Source organism: Chiroxiphia lanceolata, chromosome 4 (assembly GCF_009829145.1).
Source record: "Chiroxiphia lanceolata isolate bChiLan1 chromosome 4, bChiLan1.pri, whole genome shotgun sequence".
In the NCBI taxonomy this organism is placed as follows: domain Eukaryota; kingdom Metazoa; phylum Chordata; class Aves; order Passeriformes; family Pipridae; genus Chiroxiphia; species Chiroxiphia lanceolata.
The window spans coordinates 58579676-58601414 of NC_045640.1; the positions used below are offsets into that span (position 1 = coordinate 58579676).

At 46.1% G+C, this 21739-nt stretch overlaps 1 protein-coding gene across 2 annotated transcripts; it reads left to right on the forward strand.

Annotated features, from left to right (window-relative positions):
- The first annotated feature begins 4228 nt into the window (after window positions 1–4228).
- LOC116785396 lies at window positions 4229–21215 on the forward strand. 2 transcript variants are annotated; one of them, XM_032684825.1, is made up of 22 exons: window positions 4233–6981; window positions 7203–7368; window positions 7844–7985; window positions 8764–8843; window positions 9466–9569; window positions 9958–10027; window positions 10551–10666; window positions 10903–10951; window positions 11473–11588; window positions 13014–13068; window positions 13597–13697; window positions 13934–13982; window positions 14504–14619; window positions 14947–15001; window positions 15527–15627; window positions 16046–16094; window positions 16616–16731; window positions 17057–17111; window positions 17858–17867; window positions 19259–19565; window positions 20543–20594; window positions 20924–21215. In XM_032684825.1, exons 2-20 carry the CDS (start codon window positions 7360–7362, stop codon window positions 19342–19344), a joined length of 1479 nt encoding a protein of 492 aa, XP_032540716.1. In that variant the 5' UTR covers window positions 4233–6981; window positions 7203–7359; the 3' UTR covers window positions 19345–19565; window positions 20543–20594; window positions 20924–21215. The 2 variants fall into 2 exon arrangements, with proteins under 2 accessions (XP_032540717.1, XP_032540716.1); XM_032684826.1 differs by lacking the exons at window positions 14947–15001; window positions 15527–15627; window positions 17057–17111; ... (2 more) ...; window positions 20543–20594; window positions 20924–21215 and having other exon boundaries at window positions 4229–6981; window positions 14504–14853; window positions 15947–16094; window positions 16616–16689.
- The last annotated feature ends 524 nt before the right edge of the window (window positions 21216–21739 follow it).

Sequence of the window (21739 nt, forward strand, 5' to 3'; positions counted from 1 at the left end):
GAGGCTGCCGGTATTCACCCCGGCGAGCTCCAGCGGTAGAGCTGGGGGGTCCCACATGTTGTGTTCCCTCCCTTGGCATCCCCACTGTGGCCTCTGCTCTTGCCTGGGTGAGGGGCACATTGCTGGGGGGCAAGTGGTGCTTCACAGCCCAGGAGCCAAAAATCACTGTTCATGTAATCTGTTAATTTGAGGGAGGCTGCATGTGGTGCTGCAGCAGGGATGCATGGGTTTGCTGTGCTAGACAGCTATGTAACAGCAGTCATGTTACACGGCATAGGGTAGCCCTGTTTGTGCACTGATGTGAAGCAAGTAAAGAAACAGTGAGAAAAAGCCTCTGTCCTCGCGGTTTCACTTCCAGCCTACTGGAGAAATAAAGGCATTTCTGTACCCGAGGATCTGCTAACTCTGGTCTTTGCAGCAGGACTTCAGGCAGCTACTCTGCCACAAGAAAAATGCTGGAGGTGGGGTTGGTCCCTGGGCATAAGGAGATTTCTGGCCACAGCACATCCCTGGCCCAGCCATCACCTTTGGGACTGCAACCTGGCCAACAAGCCCTACACATCCCTCCCTTGGGGTATCAAACCCCACTGGATCCTGCCAAGGGCCACTTGCCTCTCTGGGCAGTTAGGGCTTGCTGGGGAGCCCCACAAGAGCATCACCCCCCCGGGCTCGTCCATCTCCTGCAGTGAGAAATCCCCATTGAGCCCTCTGGAACACTGACCATTTGCTGGCCACACCATCCTTCCAGCAGCAGTGTAACGCTCTGGCCGTGACGCTGCCATTCCTGCCGCCATTCCCACCGCTGGCCCCCACACGCAAGCCGGGCTGGGCTTCGACTTGCTGGAGCCATGCCGTCGGTGGTGCCTGAAGTTAATCACTGTTTATGCAATTGCAGGTTGCTTTTTCTGTCCAAGAAGCTGCTAAAACAGGCATGTTCGGCAGTGCGCTGGAGTGAGTGGCACAGTGGGACTGGTGCTGAGCCTCGAGGGGGAGAGATGCTGCCTCAGCACGTGCTGAGGGGACTCCCCACCACTGCTGTGCCCATGCCGGGAGGGAGTGGGAGCAGCCACGATGCAAGTGAGGTACCCACAGAGTGCCTGCTCCCCTGCCCTCTGCACAACTGCACACAGGGAAGTGGCAGATCCTATTTTGGGCCGTAGAATAACAGAATAGTTTAGGTTAGAAGGGACCTTAAAGATCATCTGGTTCTAACTCCCCTGCCATAGGCAGGGATGCCAACCACTAGATCAGGTTACTCAGGGCTCCATCTGGACTTGAATGCTTACAGGAATGGAGCGTCCACAGCTTCTCTGAGCCACTTGGGTCTCAGGGATCATGCACGGTTGATTGATGCTGGAACCATCAGGACCAGGATAACACTGTGTATCTCACTGGTGCTGTCAGTTAGCATCAGCTCTCGGGGCTCTGTTTTGCTACAGCTCATGGTCTCCAGCAGAAAGGATCAAAAATTGCATGTGCCCACTCTGCTCCCACCAGGGCACCAGGCCCTGGTGCCCCCAGGGGAGCCAGCCCAGGTAGCCTGGTGGCAGGCTGCAGGGACATGGAGATCGAGGCAGTCTGTGGCAGGGGTTTGCCTGAAGCTTCCCAGGTTCAGGGCAGCATCCAGAAGACCTCCAAAGGCTCAGGGACCCTCTGTGCTGGCCCATCTGGCTCACAGGGCTGCTGATAAACTGGGCTGGGTGACTCACCCCCGGAATTGCCACAGTGCATCACACCCCTAGTCTGATGGGCTATGGCAATGTTCTGGGAAGCTCAGGCTCAGCAGGATTGCCTGGCATATGAAGAGGGTGGGTTTGGGGTCTTACCACTGGCAGGGCTGGAACTGGTGGGTTTGCAGCCCCATGGGGACCCCGGCGTAGTGCCCAGTCACCTCCATCATCAGTCCACACGATTAAGCAATATCCCTAAGCAAGGACTGGGCACCATCTAGTGGAATAAAAAGCCTATTGGTGGGAATGTTTTGTGCCTGTTGAATGATGCCCAGCTCTGCCTGATGGGCATTGCTGCTCTCTTGCCCCATTGCTTCCCTGAGCTCCCAGGGAGACCTGCCTGAATGGCATGGTCAAGCATAAAACAGGCTAGTTCAGGTATAAATGGCATACAGTTATAAACCAGCATTACCTCCTCGCACAGTTACTGTTAAAGCACCTGGAATTTCTGTGCCTGAATTTCTGGCTCTACACCCGGGGGCACACAGCATTTTGGCATGCTCACCCTGGACCCTCTCCTCACCACCACCAAGGTGCCTGGCTCTGCTCTTCCAAACTCACCTGCCAAATAGCACAAGTGGCCACTGAACAGAAAAAACTGTGAGTTTCCCAGGGAAAAGGTTTTCCTGGAGTATTGGATCAAAATGGAGAGTGAAGAGTGATAAGTACTTTCTGTGGGTACAGAGCAAAAAAGATATTGTCCCTAAAAATCCCAGCTACTCTTACAAATGCTAATTGTAGGGGTGTGGCCAGGTGAGTATGGGTGGTTGTTTATTCACTTAAATGTCATGCTTAGAGAAGAAACATCCATTATTGTGTGCTATCTCTGCTTTCTGGAGCCTAAAAGCCCTCACACATGAGGTGCTGAGGGTTTTCTTCAGCACCTGTGGCAGTGAAAACCCCTCAGATTTTGCAAAAGTGGATTTCTGTTAACGTTGGTTTTGCACGTGTGCCAGCACATGCAGCAGTACTAGAAAAAGCAGGTGCTGGATGAAAAAGGCATCAGGTCTCCCGTGAGTCAAGTGAGCCAGATGATCTGTGACCCCTGCTTGGGGATTGCCACAGCAGGCCAGCTGGGTAAGGCTCAGGTCGGGTCCTTTGCCCAAAGCACACACAGATGCACAGCTTTTCCAGTGATGTATCTCGAAGCAGCATCGTCATTGAGGAAACCTGCTGAACTCAGCCTCTGGGTATTAAACCCCTCGAGGAAGCCTTCTTACCTCTTCCAGGGTTGTGATCTCCTCCTGCCCAATTTCACTATCATGCTACTGCTTCAGACCAATGAAGTTGCAAAGAACTGCTAAAATGCTTCTTAAAAGAAGTCTAAAAAACAATTATGAGCTTTGAGGAACCATTTGAAGGGGTAAGCATCAGTCCAAATGGCATCTTTTACAGGTTTAGAATCTGGGTACTGCAAACAGGGTATTGGGCACCAACCTTTAGCACTGAGCTTAAAAAGGAGTTTTGAACTGTATGTTTTTAGGTACAGAGCTCGACACTGACTGTGCAGAGCAGGCCAAGTGGTGCCCATCACCAGTAACTCTGCTCGTGCACAGATACTTTCGTGGCTGTGCAGGGACAGCGGGGGCAGCCCGGAGAGACACAAGTCCCCCTTATAACACCATGTTTTTTCAGAAGAGGGCAAAAGCAGACTGCCTGGCAGAGCAGCTGAAAGCAGTACCTCTCAAAAGAAGAGGAACACGGCCATAGAAGAATAATGATTTTTCCCCTCACCTCCTGTAGTTACTCAGTGCCATCATCCTGTGCCAAGGAGCAGGGACTGAGATGGACTGAAATACCACTCAGACCTCAGCAAACCCCTCCTCCCAGTGCTCAGCCTTCCTGCTAAGCTGACAGCCAAACCTGGGCAACTGGAGGGGCCCTGAGCACATCCAGATTTTTGGAGGATGGAAGATGCTCCAAAGCCTCCATCCTTTGCCAAGAGAAGCACTTAGTGCCATTGAGAAGGGTGCAAATCAGTCCCAGCAATAAGAAACCTACCCGAGATTTTCTTCTGCAGAACAAGCCACTCACTACTGCCTCCCATCAAGGGCTTCAAAAATGTTTTTACTTAATTTAAACTGTCTCAATATGTATTTCTCTAATAGACCATCCACCAGCACTTCCCCGTGAAGAGACTGGGAAATGTATTCTGAGGTCACAACCATTGCTATAGTCAAGCAAAGGCACAATTTGACACATGAATTGCAATACAATTCTCAGTGGGACTAGTAAAAATTATTGTAAGTCAATATTATCATCTTTTTGTGGCTTCTTTTGGTAATCTTTGTCTATTTCCCTGCATCCTTATGGTGGATTTAGAAGGACTGCTATACAGGGTTGCTTTCCTGTGCTGAGCTGTGTGGGAAGCCAAGTGTCACACTCCCTCTCATCAATAACCCAGCAGCCCTCTTTCACTTGGGTCCCCCTGGCAGCAAAACCAACTTGCCCACGGGCAGGCCCTTGTGGGCAAACACAGCCGTGGTCATGGGGATGAAGGACCGAGCTAGTTGCTGGACCTCTGCTGCCTTGTGGAGTCCAGTTGTTTGTCCACCCACAGCTCAAAATCATTTCTGTTATTAGTGACTCAAAGAGTGAGAAGCAGTACCAACCCAGCTGGGGTGGCAAGTGGGTTTTCTCATGTCATTGTACATTTTCTTTTCATCAGTGATCACTCTGCAGCAGGCTATGTCTGTATATGACATCTTATACTACATTCACCCTTCTTAAATTATTTTATGACCCTTGCTCTGATCTCCAGGGTACCCCTGATTTGGGAGAGTACAGAGCTGAAAACCTCTGGCCAGTGAACCATGCATTTCTCACTTATGAGTTGCTTTCTCCTGACAAAAAATGGTGGCAAACCATAGCCATCAGTGAAAATCCCAATGCTGTTTTTCCGGGGTGATTAATATAGAAGCCAGCTCAATCTGGGTTTAGTTTACACTGTTGGCTATAATTAACCTTTTATTTTTGGAAGTTAATAGATGTAAACTTCTTCCTTCATGAAATGGAAAGGCAAGGGGTATTTCAGAGGTCTTACACCTTGCTTTAAAGCTGGTCCACATGGAAGGAGACAGAACAGGTATGTGGCCTTTTCATTTTTTGTGGGATGCACAGAGAAGGGACAAGAGATTTCCCTCCCTTCCACCACTGAGTGATGAGTATTTTCAATAGTGGCTTCAGTTAAAAAGTGTTGGGTCTTACAATAAACATTTTTTCAGCCCCCTGCTATGATCATTAGCAGCATTGAGGAACATCAAGCCTGATAGCCTTCAAATGTTCAACTTATTAAAAGCTACCCCTCCTTTTCCTCAGTGCTCTCTCCTCCCTTACCCCTAATAACACATTCCTGCTAAAAGCCATCCAGTCCCACCCTGAAATACAAGTGGTGCTGGTTCCACTCAGCCAACCTCAGCTGCACCTGGAGTGTGAGTGGACAGGGTCCCTGCCTTAATACATGGGATGTTTCATACTCCAGTAAATCCAGTTTAAACACTCTTGCTTTCCAAAAATCTTGGATCCAAAGGGCAGAGGCTTAGATAAAAAAAAAAATCCTAAAGGAGATTTAATGTTTGATATACAAATGTTAAGATGCTAGAGCAATTCCAAATATATATTTAATATATGAATAATTAAGTACCTCAAACCAGCAACAAATATGAGGAATGAAGGATGTGAATATGATGACTGAAATGAGTTTCCTTCAATTCCCAGACACAGGACTGAGAAAAATGGGGGAGTCATCCCCAACCATCCTTAAACTCTCAACATTTTGACCTAAAAGCAACAGTTGTAATAACAGAGAAATTTTTGTAAGAAATGAACCTCCTCACATAGAGCATGATCTGAAAATATCCTTATGCTATCTGCAGTGTTGGATAAATTGCCACCATCCTCCCCACACCCGAGAGTGCCCATGGGATTGGAAGCTGAGGAGCATCCCGCATCCAGCAGGGCTGAGACAGGGTTGCTGCCACTCTCAAGAGCTCCAGCCAACCCCTTTGAATGCAGGTCCAGTGGCAGACTGGCTAGAAGGAAAATGGAATTTTAATTTCACTTTTTTTCCTGTGTCACCTTTCATAGCAGAGCAGGGCCTTGGGGGAGGAGGTGCTGTCCCCAGAAGTAGAGCAAACCTCCTCCTAACCCTGTTGTGAAATGCTCAGCAGAGGAACAGTTGAACACCTGAAAACTTTGAAAACCTCAAGACTTTAGAGACTTGAAATAAGGATCTAAATTGTTAGATTTTCACCAGTTTGGGGGGGGGGGGAGGGAAGTTTGGTGTCATTTTAATTGCTTTTAATTAGGGTTAAATTTAAAACGAGTCTTTTCAACAACAGAGTAATAAACACGGAGGAAGAAGGTTAAGAAACGGTTTAATTTTCTCACGGGGGAGGGGAGGTTTTGGTGGGGTTTCTTTAGCCACCGAAAGGCTGCAGCGTTACTCGGGCCGCAGGCGGAGGGGGGTGGACGTGTCTCTCTGCTCTGCCCTCGTGAGGCCTCGCCCGGAGGCTGCGCCCGGCTCCGACCCGGCACAAGCAGGATGTGCCCGCCGGGGCGGCACGAAGGGGCAAGGAAACAGCGGGCACAAAGATGCTCAGAGGGCCGGAGCACCTCTCCTATGGAGCCAGGCTGGGAGAGCCGGGGATGTCCAGCCTGGAGAGGAACGGGCTCCGGGGGAGGCCTCACTGCGGCCCTCCAGTGGCTGAAGAGGCCTATAGCAAAGGCAGAGAGCGATTTCTTCACATGGGCAGTGAGTGAGACGAAAAGGGGGAACGGTTTTAAACCAGAAGAGGGAAGATTTAGATTAGATGTTAGGAAGAGCTGTGAGGGTGTCGAGACACTGGAACAGGCTGCCCAGAGAAGCTGTGGATGCCCCATCCCTGGAAGGCACTATTCCAGGCCAGGCTAGATGGGGCCCTGAGCACCCTGATCTAGTGGATGGTGTCCCTATCCTTGGTCGGGGAGTTACAACCAGATCATCTTTAAGGTCCCTTCCAAACCAAAGCATTCTGGGCCTCCACGAGGGTGCAAGGAGGACACCGGCTACCGGACCATGGAATGTTACCAAACGGTTGCCAAGTGGGCACCTGCACGGAGGGGTCAGGAGCCCAACACTCCATCGACAGTTGGCAGTTGGCGGATTCTCTGCTGGGAAGCAGCTGCAGAGCCTCTGTCTTCTCTGTCCCAGGTGGGAACAGAAGGCGATTTGCTGATAATTTTCAAGAAAAATTCTCAACTACCTGTACAGGTGAGTGTAGATGATCTCTGAAAATGTTTCTGATGATGTGGGGCTGTTCTGGGCTTCAGGTCCAGCTGCAGGTGTCTGGGACTCAAGTACCAGACGCGTAGATTTCCCCTCTAGCTTTGGGCAGAAACTTGTGACTCGTGAAAGGGAATCTTAGAGTATGTGTGGGTATTTAAGAGAACAGGCATTCCAGATAGGTAATCTCCTCTCTTCTTTTCTGATAGGTTTGGAAGAACATTGTTCTCTGATTCCTAGAAATCGGGACTTTGTAGACTGTTCTACCTAAGGAATATAAGGGATCGATTGCTCTAACTTCCCTGAAATTCCTTTTTCGGTGCTTGTCCCACTGACTTTTCCGGTGGTTTTAGATCACAAAACACCATGAGCACAGTAAGTACTTTACTACTCAATGCAAATCTGATTTCTGAAACATATTTTCTGGGGTACTTCTAGAAAGGATTTCAAGAGTTCTTAGCGAGTGCACGGGAAGATAAGCCTGTTAAAACTTAACGTAACTTCATGTTCTGGGATACTGAAGATTTTGAATCTTTCGGGGTGCTAGCAATAGCTCAGAAATGTTTACAGTGTGAGCAACAACCTGATAGAACTGTGAACTAGTCTTCTTATTTGCAAGCCACTGGGATAGGCTTTTTCCTGGTGAGGCAACTGGTAAGAGATCAGGGGTGATGTCTTTTCCTTGATGCAGTGGGCTCAGGTAGGAATGAACCAGAGCACCATTCGACGTGTATTCCAGCCTTTGTGGAGTTGTTTTCTGTATCCTCGTGTACTTTCACTGGTGTTGTAAAAATGAGGGCCCCGTTAATATTACTCCCACACAAAATGCTAAGGCTTTGTTCTCTCTTAGAATCGGCGAAAGCGCCGTGGAGGAGCCGTTAATTCCGGACAAGCTTCGAAACGAAGCAGGCTGCTGGCTTCTGGTGCAGGTGAAGCTTCAGCAGCAGAGCCAATAGACCTCGAAGAAAGTCCTGTGCTTTCTTTTGATCTTGGTAAGAACAGAAACTGCTTCTAGAGGTTTGGCATACAACTGAACATATGCTTTTGCCAGTTTCTAGGCCCTTTACTGGGAAGGAAGGGAAACATGGGAGTTTAGGAAGTGCCTAGTACGGCATCTCTAAACAACAAGCCTTCTCACAACCATTTGGGTTTGTTACTGAGCTGTGATACATTTTCCACTAAAATGAGAGAGATTCCATGCTCTCATTTGAAAGAGAATGAGAGAGAATTTCCACTAAAATGAGGGAGATGAACTGTGTAGCAAAGGTCCTCAAGTGCTGCTCAGACATCTGAATGAACTCCGATGAGCTGGGAGGTGCAACAGCTGCCACTACAGAGGGTGGCAAACTAAGTATGAAATCTCTGAAGCTGGAAGAAGATAAGGAAAAGCTAGCTGTGCCCCATCCCTCAGGGGAACATGTACAGCATGATGCTGTAAAATTAGGATACCCTCTATGATTCTGGTTTTGCTTTGGGTTTTGTTTTGGGGTTTTTTTCTGTCTGATAAACATTACCCTATGTTAGATGAATCATCTCTTGGTGTGTACCTCCCACAAGATATTGTTATCCAACAGAACTGTGTGAGGAGTTCAGCTGCTGCTCCTCTTGCGCTGCCACCTGTGAAAAAACAGGGCTGGTAATGGTCTCTGTGGACTGTTGAGGGCAAAGCTTGAGTAAAATTTTGGCCACATTCCTGAAGAGAAGAGACCCAAGGCACAATTGAATCTACCTCAGCCTGTTCCACAGTGACAGCTCATTTCTTTTTTTCAGCTGTTGACGAAATCATAGATCTCACAGACGAATCTGCTGAGCCTGAAGTCATTGATCTAACTGGTGATGATTCTGTTGTAGTAAGTAATGAATGGCACACTTCTGTCCATCTTGCAGTCAAATTAGTTTTCTCTTCTGCTCCTGGGCCTATCTTCTGGCATCTAGGTAGCCTGACCTCCAGGGTTGAAACACAGCTCTGATTTACCACTTTAGACAGAGTTACCAGTCAAATGCACCTGTGAACACATTAGCACCTCCAAGTATCCCTTGTAGTGAAAAAGTAACTTAAAAGAGCCTGTTGCTCCAGAACTTGGGCACAACATTTACCAGTCATTGGTAATGTATCAGAAGGAGATGCAATTTAAAAGTGAAGTTATTCTAGAGATACTCATCATACAGGCCAGTGATTTAAAGAATAAGAAAAGGAGAGGACAGGAAGACTTTGACTTCTCAAATATTAAGTGTTTACCAGCAACATCCATTTAAGGTACTCCTGGTCACTGAGGTGTTCATCTAACATGAAGTGTTTATGGCTATCACTAATGAATTTGCCTCTTTGGGGCAGAAAGAGGGAAAGAAACACCTCCAGCCTAAATCCAATTAGGGAACTGAAAGAGGGAAGCTACATGGGGAGCTACATGTGGTAGGGGAGAAGGGGCTAAATGTGGTCCCTAAGCTGCCTCCATTTCGACCCCATTGCAGCAGTGGGAGCAGAACCAGGAGCACCCACTTGTTTCCAGTGCAGCAGATAATTCAGTTGTGCTACTGGTGAATGATGATGAAGAGGAACCAAGAGATAATGATGGGTATGTGACAGATAAAGTAACTTTCTAAAGTCTAATTTCTGACATAGGGTAGAAAGAGGTTTTTGCCAAGGCTTTGAGTTCTGCTTGATTCTATGTGAAAACTTCAGACCTGGAATATAGTGGCCTGTCTATTTTTAAAAGCCCATCCAAAAAAACGATAAAATCCAGCAGAAACATCTTTTATCTCATTAAAGAATTAAGGAATGGATCTTACACTGTGGCTTGAGACACACTGAAATGCTTGAAGTACATAAAAGCTCTTGAAATGATTGTGTTGCTGGGCTGGGATGTAGCTAGATCAGAATAAGGGGATGTTTTAATTTCTGACACTTTATGTGTTGGTAACCCTCCATGCACAGTGAAATTAATGGCTGCATATTCTTTCAAGTTCTCTTCTCTCTAGCACACAGCCAGCAGTTACTGTAAGCTCTCCTATTTGGATAGAGGACAACTCACAGGTAAGGATGCACATGTGGTTATCCCTTCAGCTTTATGGGAGGGCAAAGAGGACAGAGGGGGATCTGCACAGCTCAGCTGGCTGATGTGGGGTGCTACAGGCAGCTGGCTTGAGCACAGACCTTGCTTTGCAGCTCCAACTAGCACCTCCCTCCAAGTCACTTCTCACTGGTGTACACACAGGGTGTACACACCCTTGCCAAGATGGCACTGGCAGATCTGTGGGTTCCTTATTATTCTGGCAGATACTGACTGATTGCACATACTCCAAGTCCTATTTGCCTGGTGCCAATGCAGCATCAAACTTGAATTCTTTACTCCAAGCCCTCTCGTGGCTTCCTTTCTTCAGCAGCTGTTCATGTAATACGAGTATTTACATATATCACCCTTGAGTTTGACTGTTTAGGGCAGAAAGAGGGAAAGAAACACCTCCAGCCTAAATCCAGTTACGGAACTGAAAGAGGGGAGCAGGGAGGAGAGGCTAAAAGTAGTTCCTAAGCTGCCTCCATTTCAACCCCATTGCAGCAGTGGGAGCAGAACCAGCAGCACCCAGCTGGAAACCCACTTGTTTCCAGTGCAGCAGATAATTCAATTGTGCTACTGACAAGTGATGATGAAGAGGAACCAAGAGATAATGATGGGTATGTGACAGATAAAGTAACTTTCTAAAAGTCCAATTTCTGACACAGGGTAGAAAGAGGTTTTTGCCAAGGCTTTGAGTTCTGCTTGATTCTGTGTAAAACTCCAGACCTGGGATGTAGTGGCCTGTCTGGAAGAGAACTAACTAAAAAAAAAAATATTTGTGTATCACTAACAACTGATGAGTGGTGCAATTAACAGCTGAATTTTTTTCTTGCTCTCTTCACTCTACCACAAGGCCCATTGCTACCCTTACAAATGTGCTGTACCAGGATTGCTTCCTAGGGGTAAGAATCCACATGTTGCCACCTTTTCATTTTCTGTGGGAGTGGGAATGGAGCAGGGGAGGAGCTGCGTAACTCAGCTGGCTGACACGGGATGCTAGAGGCAGCTGGCTTGAAGCACAGACCTTGCTTTGAAGTTACAAGTAGCACATCCCTACAAGTCACTTCTCAGGGGTGCCTGTAGAGGGGGATCCCTCACCAAGATGGCACTGGAAGATCTGTGGGTTCCCGAGAATTATAGCAGTAATGGACTGAATGCTGACATCTGAGTCCTATTTGCCTGGCGCCAACGCAGCAGCCAGGCTTGAATGCTTTACTCCAAGCCCTCTCATGGCTTCCTTTCTTCAGCAGCTGTTCATGTAATACAAGTATTTACAGATATCACCCTTGAGTTTGACTGTTTAGGGCAGAAAGAGGGATAGAAACACCTCCAGCCTAAATCCCATTAGGGAACTGAAAGAGGGGAGCAGGGAGGAGAGGCTAAAGGTAGTTCCTAAGCTGCCTCCATTTCGACCCCATTGCAGCAGTGGGAGCAGAACCAGCAGCACCCAGCTGGAAACCCACTTGTTTCCAGTGCAGCAGATAATTCAATTGTGCTACTGACAAGTGATGATGAAGAGGAACCAAGAGAGAATGATGGGTATGTGACAGATGAAGTGTCTTTCTACAGTCTGATTTCTGACATAGGGTTGAAAGAGGGTTTTGCCCACAAAATCTGCTGCAAAATCCAGCAGAAACCTTTCTTCTCTGTTCGTGAAGTCATTAACAAATGGATCTTACACTGTGGCTTGAGACACACTGAAATGCTTGAAGTAAATAAAAGTTCTTGGAATGATTGTGTTGCTGGGCTGGGATGTAGCTAGATCAGAATAAGGGATGTTTTAATTTCTGGCACTTTATGTGTTGGTAATCCTCCATGCACAGTGAAATTAATGGCTGTGTGTCCTTTCTGGTTCTGTTCTTCTAGCACATGGCCAGCAGGTACTGTAAGCTCTCCAGTTTGGATAGAGGACAACTCACAGGTAAGGATCCACATGTTGTCATCCTTTCAGCTTTATGGGAGGGCAAACAGGACAGAGGGGGATCTGCACAGCTCAGCTGGCTGATGTGGGGTGCTACAGGCAGCTGGCTTGAGCACAGACCTTGCTTTGGAGCTCCAACTAGCACCTCCCTCCAAGTCACTTCTCACTGGTATACACACAGGGAGGAACCCTTGCCAAGATGGCACTGGCAGATCTGTGGGTTCCTTATTATTCTAGCAGATACTGACTGATTGCACATACTCCAAGTCCTATTAGCCTGGTGCCAATGCAGCATCAAACTTGAATTCTTTACCCCAAACCCCCTATTGTGGTTTCCCTTCTTCAGCAGCTGTTCATCTAACATGAAGTGTTTATGGCTATCACTGCTGAATTTGCCTCTTTGGGGCAGGAAAAGGAAAATATTTGGCTGCAGCCTACATCCAATTAGGGATCTGAAAGAGGGGAGCAGGGAGGAGGGGCTTCAGATGGTTCCTAAACTGCCTTTGTTTCTACCTTGTTCCATCAGTGGGAGCAGAACCAGGAGCACCCACTTGTTTCCAGTGCAGCAGATAATTCAGTTGTGCCATTGGTGAATGATGATGAAGAGGAACCAAGAGATAATGATGAGTATGTGACAGATAAAGTAACTTTCTAAAAGTCTAATTTCTGACATAGGGTAGAAAGAGGTTTTTGCCAAGGCTTTGAGTTCTGCTTGATTCTGTGTTAAAACTTCAGACCTGGGATGTAGTGGCCTGTCTGGAACAGAACTAACTAAAAAAAAAAAAACAAAACCTCACTAAAACTCAGAAGAAATCTTTCTTCTCTCTTCATGAAGTCATTAACAAATGGATCTTAAACTATGGCTTGAGACACACTGAAATGCTTGAAGTACATAAAAGCTCTTGAAATGATTGTGTTGCTGGGCTGGGATGTAGCTAGATCAGAATAAGGGATGTTTTGATTTCTGACACTTTATATGTTGGTAACCCTCCATGCACAGTGAAATTAATGGCTGTGTGTTCTTTCTGGTTCTGTTCTTCTAGCACACGGCCAGCAGTTACTGTAAGCTCTCCAGTTTGGATAGAGGACAACTCACAGGTAAGGATGCACATGTTGTCATACTTTCGGGTATATGGGAAGGTAAACAGGACAGAGGGGGATCTGCACAGCTCAGCTGGCTGATGTGGGGTGCTACAGGCAGCTGGCTTGAGCACAGACCTTGCTTTGGAGCTCCAACTAGCACCTCCCTCCAAGTCACTTCTCACTGGTGTACACACAGGGTGTACACACCCTTGCCAAGATGGCACTGGCAGATCTGTGGGTTCCTTATTATTCTAGCAGATACTGACTGATTGCACATACTCCAAGTCCTATTAGCCTGGTGCCAATGCAGCATCAAACTTGAATTCTTTACCCCAAACCCCTATTGTGGTTTCCTTTCTTCAGCAGCTGTTCATCTAACATGAAGTGTTTATGGCTATCACTGCTGAATTTGCCTCTTTGGGGCAGAAAAAAGAAAATATTTGGCTGCAGCTTACATCCAATTAGGGATCTGAAAGAGGGGAGCAGGGAGGAGGGGCTTCAGATGGTTCCTAAACTGCCTTTGTTTCTACCTTGTTCCATCAGTGGGAGCAGAACCAGGAGTACCCACTTGTTTCCAGTGCAGCAGATAATTCAGTTGTGCCACTGGTGAATGATGATGAAGAGGAACCAAGAGATAATGATGGGTATGTGACAGATAAAGTAACTTTCTAAAAGTCCAATTTCTGACACAGGGTAGAAAGAGGTTTTTGCCAAGGCTTTGAGTTCTGCTTGATTCTGTGTGAAACTCCAGACCTGGGATGTAGTGGCCTGTCTGGAAGAGAACTAACAAAAAAAAAAAATATTTGTGTATCACTAACCCCTGATGAGTGGTGTAATTAACAGCTGAATTTTTTTCTTGCTCTCTTCACTCTACCACAAGGCCCACTGCTACCCTTACAAATGTGCTGTACCAGGATTGCTTCCTAGGGGTAAGAATCCACATGTTGCCACCTTTTCATTTTCTGTGGGAGTGGGAATGGAGCAGGGGAGGAGCTGCGTAACTCAGCTGGCTGACACGGGATGCTAGAGGCAGCTGGCTTGAAGCACAGACCTTGCTTTGAAGTTACAAGTAGCACATCCCTACAAGTCACTTCTCAGGGGTGCCTGTAGAGGGGGATCCCTCACCAAGATGGCACTGGAAGATCTGTGGGTTCCCGAGAATTATAGCAGTAATGGACTGAATGCTGACATCTGAGTCCTATTTGCCTGGCGCCAACGCAGCAGCCAGGCTTGAATGCTTTACTCCAAGCCCTCTCATGGCTTCCTTTCTTCAGCAGCTGTTCATGTAATACAAGTATTTACAGATATCACCCTTGAGTTTGACTGTTTAGGGCAGAAAGAGGGATAGAAACACCTCCAGCCTAAATCCAATTAGGGAACTGAAAGAGGGGAGCAGGGAGGAGAGGCTAAAGGTAGTTCCTAAGCTGCCTCCATTTCGACCCCATTGCAGCAGTGGGAGCAGAACCAGCAGCACCCAGCTGGAAACCCACTTGTTTCCAGTGCAGCAGATAATTCAATTGTGCTACTGACAAGTGATGATGAAGAGGAACCAAGAGAGAATGATGGGTATGTGACAGATGAAGTGTCTTTCTACAGTCTGATTTCTGACATAGGGTTGAAAGAGGGTTTTGCCCACAAAATCTGCTGCAAAATCCAGCAGAAACCTTTCTTCTCTGTTCGTGAAGTCATTAACAAATGGATCTTACACTGTGGCTTGAGACACACTGAAATGCTTGAAGTAAATAAAAGTTCTTGGAATGATTGTGTTGCTGGGCTGGGATGTAGCTAGATCAGAATAAGGGATGTTTTAATTTCTGGCACTTTATGTGTTGGTAATCCTCCATGCACAGTGAAATTAATGGCTGTGTGTCCTTTCTGGTTCTGTTCTTCTAGCACATGGCTAGTAGGTACTGTTAGCTCTCCAGTTTGGATAGATGAATACTCAGAGGTAAGGATCCACATGTGGTTATCCCTTCAGCTTTATGGGAGGGCAAACAGGACAGAGGGGGATCTGCACAGCTCAGCTGGCTGATGTGGGGTGCTACAGGCAGCTGGCTTGAGCACAGACCTTGCTTTGGAGCTCCAACTAGCACCTCCCTCCAAGTCACTTCTCACTGGTATACACACAGGGAGGAACCCTTGCCAAGATGGCACTGGCAGATCTGTGGGTTCCTTATTATTCTAGCAGATACTGACTGATTGCACATACTCCAAGTCCTATTAGCCTGGTGCCAATGCAGCATCAAACTTGAATTCTTTACCCCAAACCCCTATTGTGGTTTCCTTTCTTCAGCAGCTGTTCATCTAACATGAAGTGTTTATGGCTATCACTGCTGAATTTGCCTCTTTGGGGCAGGAAAAGGAAAATATTTGGCTGCAGCCTACATCCAATTAGGGATCTGAAAGAGGGGAGCAGGGAGGAGGGGCTTCAGATGGTTCCTAAACTGCCTTTGTTTCTACCTTGTTCCATCAGTGGGAGCAGAACCAGGAGTACCCACTTGTTTCCAGTGCAGCAGATAATTCAGTTGTGCCACTGGTGAATGATGATGAAGAGGAACCAAGAGATAATGATGAGTATGTGACAGATAAAGTAACTTTCTAAAAGTCCAGTTTCCGACACAGGGTAGAAAGAGGTTTTTGCCAAGGCTTTGAGTTCTGCTTGATTCTGTGTGAAACTCCAGACCTGGGATGTAGTGGCCTGTCTGGAAGAGAACTAAGTAAAAAAAAATAAAACTCCAGTAAACGTCGGAAAAAAATCTTTCTTCTCTGTTCATGAAGTCATTAACAAATGGATCTTACACTGTGACTTGAGGCACACTGAAATGCTTGAAGTACATAAAAGTTCGTGGAATGATTGTGTTGCTGGGCTGGGATGTAGCTAGACCACAATAAGGGATGTTTTGATTTCTGACAATTTGTGTATCACTAACAACTGATGAGTGGTGCAATTAACAGCTGAATTTTTTTCTTGCTCTCTTCACTCTACCACAAGGCCCACTGCTACCCTTACAAATGTGCTGTACCAGGATTGCTTCCTAGGGGTAAGAATCCACATGTTGCCACCTTTTCATTTTCTGTGGGAGTGGGAATGGAGCAGGGGAGGAGCTGCGTAACTCAGCTGGCTGACACGGGATGCTAGAGGCAGCTGGCTTGAAGCACAGACCTTGCTTTGAAGTTACAAGTAGCACATCCCTACAAGTCACTTCTCAGGGGTGCCTGTAGAGGGGGATCCCTCACCAAGATGGCACTGGAAGATCTGTGGGTTCCCGAGAATTATAGCAGTAATGGACTGAATGCTGACATCTGAGTCCTATTTGCCTGGCGCCAACGCAGCAGCCAGGCTTGAATGCTTTACTCCAAGCCCTCTCGTGGCTTCCTTTCTTCAGCAGCTGTTCATGTAATACAAGTATTTACAGATATCACCCTTGAGTTTGACTGTTTAGGGCAGAAAGAGGGAAAGAAACACCTCCAGCCTAAATCCCATTAGGGAACTGAAAGAGGGGAGCAGGGAGGAGAGGCTAAAGGTAGTTCCTAAGCTGCCTCCATTTCGACCCCATTGCAGCAGTGGGAGCAGAACCAGCAGCACCCAGCTGGAAACCCACTTGTTTCCAGTGCAGCAGATAATTCAATTGTGCTACTGACAAGTGATGATGAAGAGGAACCAAGAGAGAATGATGGGTATGTGACAGATGAAGTGTCTTTCTACAGTCTGATTTCTGACATAGGGTTGAAAGAGGGTTTTGCCCACAAAATCTGCTGCAAAATCCAGCAGAAACCTTTCTTCTCTGTTCGTGAAGTCATTAACAAATGGATCTTACACTGTGGCTTGAGACACACTGAAATGCTTGAAGTAAATAAAAGTTCTTAGAATGATTGTGTTGCTGGGCTGGGATGTAGCTAGATCAGAGAAGGGGATGTTTTAATTCTGACATTTATATGTTGGTAACCCTCCATGCACAGTGAAATTAATGGCTGTGTGTCCTTTCTGGTTCTGTTCTTCTAGCACATGGCCAGCAGTTACTGTAAGCTCTCCAGTTTGGATAGAGGACAACTCACAGGTAAGGATCCACATGTTGTCATCCTTTCAGCTTTATGGGAGGGCAAACAGGACAGAGGGGGATCTGCACAGCTCAGCTGGCTGATGTGGGGTGCTACAGGCAGCTGGCTTGAGCACAGACCTTGCTTTGGAGCTCCAACTAGCACCTCCCTCCAAGTCACTTCTCACTGGTATACACACAGGGAGGAACCCTTGCCAAGATGGCACTGGCAGATCTGTGGGTTCCTTATTATTCTAGCAGATACTGACTGATTGCACATACTCCAAGTCCTATTAGCCTGGTGCCAATGCAGCATCAAACTTGAATTCTTTACCCCAAACCCCCTATTGTGGTTTCCTTTCTTCAGCAGCTGTTCATCTAACATGAAGTGTTTATGGCTATCACTGCTGAATTTTCCTATTTGGTAGAGAAAGAGGGAAAGTTACACCTCTGGGTCAAATACAATTAGAGATCTGAAACAGAGGAGGTGGCAGAAGGGTGTTCAGATGTTTTTAAGCTGTCTCTGATTTTACCCCATTCCATCAGTGGGAGCAGAACTATCAGCACCCTCTTGCTTGTTTTCAGGGCAACAGCTAACTGACTATTACTTTGAATGTTCTTAACCAAAATAAGTCTATAACCTACCATTATTTGCCTGTTCTGTCATAACTGCTTCACTGAGCTGGTGTTAGTATAGAATACCAGGCATGCACACCAGATTCTAATTGTATTTTCTTTTCTCTCCCTTCCCATATGCCTTGGTGAAGCTTCTTGAAGGTGAGTTGACTTTTTCCAGTTGCAAATGGAATTGTCCTAAATGTAATCATTATTTTTTATTTGTCTTTTCCAACAATCTCTAGTACCAGGGATTGAAACTGCATTTAGCAGAAGGCAAAGGACAGTGCTAAAGCCTCTGGCCAATGTCTTAGAGAATGGATCCCATCTGTGTCTGCTAGCTTCTATCAGACACAGTGGAACACCCCTGCAACAGAAGTTGTAGCTGAATACTCTTGCAGGAGAGAACTTTAATTTGGTGACATTTTCTGTAATTTTAATTGATTAGTGCTTGATTATTGTTACATGGACACTGGAGTTGCAGAGATCATTGTTGCATGCGGTTTCTGAGAATTAAAAAGCGAACAGCAGGTCTTGATCCTTCAGATGTTACAGACTAGGCCACTAAAAATTGATCTCCTTTGAACTTGGGTGATAAAACTCCATTTTCAAGTTACCTTAACTGAGGAGGGAGATGATGGCAATTTCTAGGGAGACACTGCTTCAAGTCTTTTTATAATTTCCAAGGACTGTACTTAATAAGACTCGTTTGATAGAAAGTGCCTTTGGGTGGGGAGGTTTCATTTAACACAGACAAAAAGAGGGCAACAGTTTAGCACCATACAGCAACAAGGAAGCACAGCAGCTCCAGAATGTACAGTTTTAGATTTAAGCATTTCTTCCATCCCTTCTGAAACTTTCGGAACAAAGCACTCTGTGTTTTGCCAAGCCTTTTTCTTGTGTATGTGCTACGTCACCATGCTCCTTGGAAACTTCACTGCAGTCCTCTCTCCCCTATCACACAGCAATTGTTGCCATTCCTTACCACAGGATCACAGCAGACCGTATTAGTAAGAATAGTGTGAGGGACCTTCCCTTTACAGGGCAGATTTATTCACAGGTAGTGTATCTCAGTGGACACTGAGAATCTCTCAGGTCACGTTTTACCTGTTCGTAGGGTGATTATAGCAAATGTTTTGTTTCCGTAGCAGAATAGTCTCAATGTGTGGAAGGGTTCAGCCTTAATATTTAGGAAACTACTTTGTTTGAGATTGCTTGTAACCCAGCTGAATAGTGTCCATTTCAAATAGGAGCCATTACAAACTATTTATAATAACATGTTTGAAGGAAGTAAATACTATTTTGTCATGGTAGAGATAGTTAAGATTGTGTAATGTATTGTAGTATTTATATTTGTACAGTCATTGTAATATATAACCCTTTCCCCCCATTTTGAGTCTTGTGTGGTGTCTGGAAAACCCATCTCACACTGGGTTGAGATGAGGGAGGGGGGGCTTGGACTAGAGAACTGGATTTTGGGGATCTCGAACCATGACAGTTCCAGGGAAAAAGAGAGTACATGAAGATCTGACTTAGCAAAAATTAACTTACAGGGTATGAACAACAAAGAAGAACATCTTACGCCAAGAAGCCAGCAACTGTTGGACAAGCCCCGTACTGCCCAGTTATGATGATATGAAACAGCAGATGAGATGTGACTGACGTAAGAATCTGAAGTGACTGACGTAGAGTCTGAAGTGACTGACGTAGAATCTGAAGTGACTGACAGAGAGTCTGCAGTGACTGACGTAGAATCTGAAGTGATGACATAGAATCTGAAGTGATTGACGAAGAGTTTGCAGCGGCTGATGTAGAGCCTGAAGTACGGAGATCATTGGACGACGAAACTGTGAATTCAGAGTACGTACGCCTCATAACCTACCAAAGAGTGATTTTTGCTTCTTTGAAGCCTTCACTTTACTTATTTCCCTCTTTCAATGAGGATTGCATCCTGTGCTGCATGATGATGAAATGGTAATGTTTGCACTTTGGGAGAAAAAGGCAGCCCAAGGCAGATGAGCAACTTTCCATACAACCTTAAAGACGAGTTTGGGGGTATGGCAAGAAAGGGTGATTAGTCACAGGCTCTTGCTCATAATGTGTTGCATTTACTTTTCATGTTAGCCTCTAGTAGTGATCTTGGATATGGAAATATTTTCATTAGTGTGGATGGTTTGGCATCACAAGACTGGCAGGCAGCAGCCAGGCAAATTCTATGCAAGTGTTAATAAAGCTGGTATGCTTTGAACCTTTGAGATTACTGAAAGGCAACATAATAGAGAACTTAATACAAAAAAAGAATATTTTTTCCTTCAGTCTTAAGCTTCTCTGTTACAGAATGTGCCTTCCTGCTGGAAGAGCTCAGAGCTGCAGAACATTGACCAGAGGGTTCTTCCTGAGGCTGGAGCTTGCCAGAGCCATCTGCAGTGTTACTCTGTAGTGTCAGACCTCATTCCATTCTAGAATGAATACTTTCCAGAGGACAGCTTGATGCTTTGGTTGCAAAGCTGTTATTGATGACCTATTGGAGATAAATGCTTGCCATATATAGACCTTCCCAGTGCTAGAGATGCTGTTACTTCAAATCCTAGAGCAGGGTGGCTGACTTCATCTTTCTCCCAGTGAAAAACAAGACCACTGTTCCTTTAGGACAGGGAGATCTGAACTCTTCATTACATGCAAGCAAACCGAGAGAGTTAAAGACATGCAGGGTTCTTCAAAAGAAAATGCGTCGTGGCTACTCAGTGCAGTCAGATAGTTATGTGACATTTTATATATGAGTAACCCTCGATGCCCAGTGGTATAATGGCTGCTCTTTCTGGGTCTGTTCTCTATAGGGAATGGCAACCAGCGTAAGGTGGCCCGATTTGCATGGATTATTATTCACGGGTAAGGATCCACATGTTGTCATCCTTTCAGCTTTGTGGGAGGGGTAACGGGGCAGAGGGGGAGCTGTGCAATGTTTATTTGCTGACTATTGTGGGGTGCTATGGGCAGCTGGCTTGAAGCCCAGACCTTGTTGTGAAGTTCCACAAGTCACTTCTTGGTGGTGCATGTAGAGGGAGAAACCCTTGCCAAGATGGCCCTGGCAGATCTGGGGGTTCCTATTCTAGTAATGACTGATTCCAGATATTCCAAGTCCTATTCTTCTGGTGCCAGTAGAGCAGCAAACTCGAATCCTTGCCTCCCAACACATGTTGTGGTTTCCTTTCTTCCAGATTATACGAAGTGACCGACACGTTGTGTCAACCCAGTGTGGCCATCTCTTCTGCAGTCGGTGCATCGCTGTTGCCCTTGAGAATTCCAGAGCTTGTCCAGCCTGCAGAACAGAACTCCCTCCCAGAGACTATCACCCCATTTATTCTGAGTACTTCTGTTTCTCAGGACAGACTCAGATGGATTTTGGGGGATAGGTGGCAGAAAGATTTTTTCTTCATGTACATAGTTCTTGTTGTATACAGTTCCATTTTTCATGAGTTTAATTATAAATAAACTATTAATTTACTTAAATATAGTCAAGTTTGTCTGCTCGTCTATGTTGGACTCTGCTGGTAGACAGAGACTTCTTTTAACAGGTGGAAATAAAATTCTTGGTTTGATCAGTCAGAAGCACTCGTTCTTTTCATCACACTGTAGTTTTTGATTTTGGGGGAAAAATGCTAAAGGCATAAGCTTTGTAGTTCTTGGGGTAGTGTGTGTCGTATGGTAAAAGGAAACGGGCAGTGCTTGGGGTGTGAGGGCTTCTGTTTCTCAGGAAAGACTCAGCTGAATGTTTTGGTGAAAATGTCCTGATTTCAGTACTTTGAGGATTGAAAGAGCAGCAGATTGTGCACACATCCAAAGAAAAATATTTTCTTTGAGAATATAGCTGTGTAAACTGCTGTGTTCAACATTTAGCCTGCAAAATATGTCTTTACCTGTGAGGTAAAGACATAAAGCAACCGCTGGGGAGCGCATCACCACCATGATCACTACCATCACTATCATCATCACCATCACCATTTACCTTTCCCACTCTAAAACCCAATTGTCTG

What these genes read in the sequence shown, in the direction of transcription:
- LOC116785396 (XM_032684825.1), top strand. An exon ending in GAACCAAGAGATAATGATGG is followed by an intron (nt 9,570 to 9,957) that starts GTATGTGACAGA and finishes TATTCTTTCAAG; the next exon opens with TTCTCTTCTCTCTAGCACAC. An exon ending in GAACCAAGAGAGAATGATGG is followed by an intron (nt 14,620 to 14,946) that starts GTATGTGACAGA and finishes CTGTTCTTCTAG; the next exon opens with CACATGGCTAGTAGGTACTG.